The 6,157-nt window shown below is 29.8% G+C and overlaps 1 protein-coding gene across 2 annotated transcripts in view; it reads left to right on the forward strand.

Moving 5' to 3' along the window:
- Positions 1-294: 294 nt before the first annotated feature.
- The window catches only part of LOC145294079 (uncharacterized), a 63,648-nt gene continuing 57,785 nt past the window's right edge, over positions 295-6,157 (forward strand). For both annotated transcript variants that reach the window (XM_080141134.1, XM_080141135.1), the window contains exon 1: positions 295-669. In XM_080141134.1, the coding sequence (XP_079997260.1) occupies positions 428-669 (242 nt within the window). In that variant the 5' untranslated portion in view covers positions 295-427. The remainder of the gene's footprint in view (positions 670-6,157) is intronic.

The raw sequence follows: 6,157 nt of genomic DNA on the forward strand, positions 1-6,157 counted from the left end.
TCGTTAAACTTTAATTAAACCTGGCAGTAAAAAACAACAACTCGTTATTAAAGATTAATTAATTATTTGATTGTAGAACAAATAAAATAATCCAGATATCCGTAACAGTAACACTAGCCGGCTCGTTTAAAGCTCCGGTTTTATTTTATTTTTGTTGTCGTTGTTGTTGTTCTTGTTTGTTATAAATTGGTATTATTATCTAATTTTCTCTTCTTTTTTTAATAAAAAGAATCTGATAGTTATGGTTGATTAATTGTAAAAAAAAAAAATAAGATAGTTAATAAAGGAGATGTTTACGCAAATATAATCACAGTGACACAGTATTAGCACGTCGGACCTATGTAGAGTCGATACTTGTATTATTTTTAGATTTTTGGTTTTATTGTTTATTTATATCGGTTGTAGTTGTTGTTGTCGGAGGTTTTCGATGTTGGCCACACCAATAGCAGCGGCAACTGCAGCAGAGGTTGCAGTAGAAGTGATAGTAGTACTTGTTGTTGTTGTAGTGGTTGTGGTGGCGGTGGTAGTGGTATCTGTCGAGGTGCGTCGATTCTTTCTCTCGTTCAATCTCTACTCGGCAGTCGACAAGAGTCGGTGCGTTGTCAGGCAGACGCGCCCAGTTCGAAGACGCTTATACTTGAAGGACTCACGGACGGCGGGCAAGTGCACGTAAGGAAAACACCTCGTTCAATCAAAACCTTTTTTTTTTTTTTTTGTAATTGTCGATTTGCTTTTATTTTACGAATGTTTTTATCATTTTATTTGGAATTTTTTTTTAATCTTTCTCTAGAGCCAAAATCAAAGTGTAGTATCTGTTCTTCAGCTGCTACACTTCAATCTCTTGTTCGCTTCTGAGTGGAGGAGAAATCCTTCACGACTGAGACAATTTTAAATTTTTGTTCCTTTTCTCCACGTTAAAAAATGACCCTGGTGTCTAACTCTGTCCCGTGGGGAGTTATTGTTATTAGGAGGAACTCTCTCTCTCTCTCTCTCTCTCTCTCTCTCTCTCTCTCTCTCTCTCTCTCTCTCTCTCTCTCTCTCTCTGTGTTTTATAAAGTACCCTAATCTACAAAGAAAGAGGCATAACTTACAACAAAATATAATATTTTACTCCCTGTGATTTTTTTTCGAAATTGCCACTAATCGTAGCAATATTAAAGTCCCGCCACTGCGTTTTGCGTGCAGAGTTTTACTGCCTTTTAATAGTTTGTTATTGAAAGTTTGCTTTTATTTTATTTTATTTTTTTTTCGGATGGTGTTTACGGCAGTTTTATGTATAGCTTTATATATATATATACCCATAGGTCAGTGAATAATCTATTTTTGTTATCTTTATTAAAGTAAAAAAATTCACTGATTGTTCTAAAAAAAAATGACGTTTATTTGTGATCTATCGCAACTTCGTAAACATTTATTTAACTTTTCTATAAACTAGTGGTTTTGTCCTGTTTCATAGACCAGATGTTATTCACAGTATAGATAGATAGATAGATAGATAGATAGATAGATAGATAGATAGATAGATAGATAGATAGTTAGATAGTGTTTTATTTTGAACAATAAAATTTAATTAAAAAGTCTTTATTTTTATGCCTAAACTTTGTTTTAGGATTTCTTTATTTTAAGAGTTAAGTCTTTGACGGGGTTTCTTGATATGAGTTTTTTGTTTGTATTTTTTTATGTATTTTCTTTAAGTTCAGTGAAAGATTGTTCTTTTAGGCAGAGAAGTTTGCCAAAGTTTTTTTTTTTTTTTTTTTTTTTTCAACTATAACGAACTTAACCTAAAACTTGCTTTATTCAGGGTCGCTAAAAACAATCCTGTTGCTAACGTGAAAATAGAGTGAAGATTGACTTGTTCGGTGTGCGCATATGCGGTGTGTGTGTGGGGGGATGTTTACACAAATATAATCACAGTATTAGCTAGTCGGACATATATATTATCGATACATGTATTATTTTTAGATTTTTGGTTTTATTGTTTATTTATATCGGTTGTAAGTTTAGTCGTGTGTGTGTTTTACGTGTGTTTGTGTGTGTGTGTGTGTGTTACGATTGTGTGTGCGTTTTACGTGCGTTTGTGCATGTTGTGTGTGCTATGTGTTATGAGTGTGTGTATGTGTTACGTGTGTGTGTATGTGTTTTACGTGGGTTTGTGTGTATGTTACGTGTGTAGTCGTGTCGTGTATGTGTGTGTGTGTTTTATCGTGTGTTTGCGTGTGTTACGTGTGTGTGTTGCGACTGTTGCGTGTATGTGTTATGTGTGTGTGTGTGTTTTATCGTGTGTTTGCGTGTGTTACGTGTGTGTGTGTTGCGTGTATGTGTTGCGTGTATGTGTGTGCGTGCGTGCGTGCGTGCGTGTGTTGTGTTGCGCCTTATGAAGTATCGCGGTGTTAATCTTTTCGCAGCTTGATGAAAGCGAAAATCTGCCAACGTCAACAACGGCCAACACCGGTTCTCGGATGCAATCACAAATGCAATCGTTTAAAAAAAAAATTAAGTAGGTATTCCCAAAGCAAATTAAAGTAAAGTCTACCTAACTTCTAATATTCGTATACGTATTTTTGGCGCTCGGTCCCGCAAGCAGCTTTAAATATTCATTGTATACATTTAAATGAGTTTTCACCAAGTATTTTCAATTCTAGGTTCAGTCCGAATGGAAACATCCAATCTATTATCAAATCACCTTGATATGCAAATATATATATATCAATTGTTACATTTTCGATTTGTAAACTTTATGTATTTCCACATACAAAGAAAATATTTAATAATAATGCCTTAGATTTGAAAGAAGCCGTTTAAGATCGAAATAATTATTATTTGATGTGTGTTACTTGTCGGGTTTTTTTTTTTTCTGTATTTATTTGTTTGGGTCTGTTATTACTCGATTTCCAATATCTTTGTAATTAAATCAATTGTTTATATAGATCATTATATACATATGTGTATATTACATATACACCCCATTATTTGTAGGCGGCATTTTTATGCTTTCTTGCATTTATCAGATGAGAATATATTATCTGTTGTTTTTGTAACGTGTTTATAATATATATATATATATATATATATATATATATATATATATATATATATATATATATATATATATATATATATATATATATATATATATATATATATATATATATATATATATATAATTTTTTTTATAATTTTAAGTTCAATCAAATTATATAGATCTATACATATATATCAAATGTTGTTCTATTTACGATTTGTGAACTTAATGTATTTAAGAAGCGGAGAAAATGCTTAGGAATACGATCCTAGACCTAAAACGTCAGTTTAAAGTTGAACTAATTATTATCTGATATGTGTTTACTTTAAGTTAATTTTTATGCATATAAATATATATAAGATTTTATATTTCCGATTTCAGGGCTCAGTATATATAACATGCAGGGTAATACTTAATAATAAGGTCGTTTAAGCTTGAAATAATTATTATCTGTTATGTATTAAGTTTTTGTTATTCTTAGCAATCCTTTTAACTTTAACACTTTACTGCAGTTTCATTGTATTATCCGATCATCAGGAGTGAAACAACACGGTTTATTATGGTAACAAGGCCATATATATTACGCACAATTGTAACATTTATGTTTTACTTAAGAACTTTCTTGATAAGAAGGGGGTGTCTTCTTGTACGAGTGCGTTCCTTGGTTAATCGGATGTTCGTTAGTTGAACGTGATTTTTTTTCTTTGTGTCCGAAATATCGTTTCGAGGAGGACAAAAGTATTCGACTTTAAATATCCTCGATTCAATCTCGCAATAAATATAAATATATATGTGTGTGTGTATCCGTATGGAGAACTATCTGTGACTTGTGTATACTTACAATAAAATGTATGATAAATATATCTACGTATTATATACTTTGTTTCTGTGTAACGTCGTCTCAAGAATTTGGTTTGGATGCACTGGTCAGATTACGGGTGTCACCAAGCCTTTCGATTGCTATACATATATAGGAAAATTATGACGTGTTTATGAAGATCATGACGTGAATGAAACCTTCTGGTGAGATTATTTGGCAGGCCTGAAATCCCTGATTGGAATACGGAATATTTATGCTATCTGTTTACAGCTTCTAGACTTGCCTATACTCTTTGACTTGGAATATATATATATATATATATATATATATATATATATATATATACTAGTCAGAGGCACTCACTATCAAATCGAAAATTGAGTTCCGAACCCGGCTTGAGACACCTGCTTGTTTAACCACACTGAAGAACGGTGATACAGCGAAACAGCTTGTCTGTTAATGATTATATATATATATATATATATATATATATATATATATATATATATATATATATATATATATATATATATAGTTTTCAAAAAACGGATAGCAAAAAGCCCATTTGAAAAGCTATATTATTCGATTTTTTTCTTTAGGAATTTACTATCTTAAACACACACACTTAAAACACACTTACACATTTAGGCAAGTGTAGACTTCTTACTATCGAACGTCATTAAATTGCTTAAGAATTGAATAGAATCGATACTTCGATTTGTCAGGTTTGGCCAATCATTAAATGATTCCAGTTCGATCTTCCGTTCTCGAGATGGACAAGTAAAACTTTATATAAACAGCATAAGATATAATCATAGCCTAAGATTCATATATATATATATATATATATATATATATATATATATATATATATATATATATATATATATATATATATATATATATAATATAATGTAATGAATAATAATATATAATAATATAAATATAATAATATAGAATATGTAATAGAATAAATAATAATATATAATAAATAAATATATATATATTATATAGATAAGTATATAGATATAGTGTATGTGTGTCTGTTTGTGTGTCGACAAACAAAGATGTAATTATTTTAAAGGATTTGGAATTCTTTTCTTATATATTTCGATTGCAGTTGATTTTTTTTTTCAAATTAATTTCTTACTTAAAGTTTACTTTTAACTTTTTTTCTGTTTTAATCGTAGAGTATTTTCACCTTGCGTTCATATCTTTTATAATTGCATTCCTCATTGTGTTCTTTTTTGTGTGCCTATGTGCGTTTAAAACTGTCGCTTAATTTAAGAGGTCTAGATTAAAAGATTTAAGACGCCAGATCAGGCGAGGGTTTTTTGTTTTTTTTTAGGTTTGTTTGTTTTGTTTTGTTTTTATTCGAAACGATTTCGGTATAGTCAGTATTCATATGTAGCTGGGAAAATTGCGAACTTGGATTAAAGAGATTCCTTTGTCTTTTCTTCGTTTTTCAATTAGGAAAATATCTGAAAGAACGTTTGAATAATGGGGATCTCGTTTTTGATCCTCGTATAGATATTTTAAATCTATTAATAAACAAAATTTGCTGGGTTTTGGGTTTTTTTTTTTTTAGGGGAATGTATTTTCTTTCTTTTTTAAAAACGGAAATGACTAATAAGAGAGAAAAATGGAAGCGATAATTCTTAGACTCTATTTTTTTTGTTTTGTTTTTGTTTTTTGTTGTTTTTTTTTTGTTGTTTTTTGAGATACGCGGAATTGGAAAGTGGTGAAGGGGAAAAAAAGGAAGAATATTCACAAGCGGATTATTTCAAGATGAAAAAGAAGAAGATAATTATGAGAATAATTTTTGCAACATTTGATACCTTTCATTTTTTTTTTTTTTTTTTTTTTTACCGAAGCGAAAGTACGTCGTCTGCTACGAACAATATGGAAGTTTTTTGTTGTCCAATCAAATACGAAAAAGTTTATAACGCAAAAACTTTGCGATTCATTAATTGCTTTTCGATTTAAAAGTTGCTTCGATAATTTCGGGCTTATTTTTTTATTATAATTTTCAACTTTGTTTACTTTTTTAGAGGGATATTTATTTTGTTGATGTTTTTTGCTTTGTTTTTGTTTGTTTTTTTTTGTTTTGTTTTTTTTTTTGTTTTTTGTTTTTTCAATTTTGCCCTTTAATTTCGTTCTGTACGTTTTTCTTTCTTTTTTTCTTGTTTCTTGTTTCTTTTTTCTTCTTCTTTTTCTTGGTTTTATTTCTCTTTTACTTCCTTTTTCCCCTACATTTTATATATCCTTTTATTTTTCTCTTGTTCGTTTTATTTTCTTCTTTTTCGTTTGTACAA

The sequence above is a fragment of the Euprymna scolopes genome, chromosome 15 (genome assembly GCF_053919585.1).
Source record: "Euprymna scolopes isolate OS-2025 chromosome 15, ASM5391958v1, whole genome shotgun sequence".
Lineage (NCBI taxonomy): Eukaryota > Metazoa > Mollusca > Cephalopoda > Sepiida > Sepiolidae > Euprymna > Euprymna scolopes.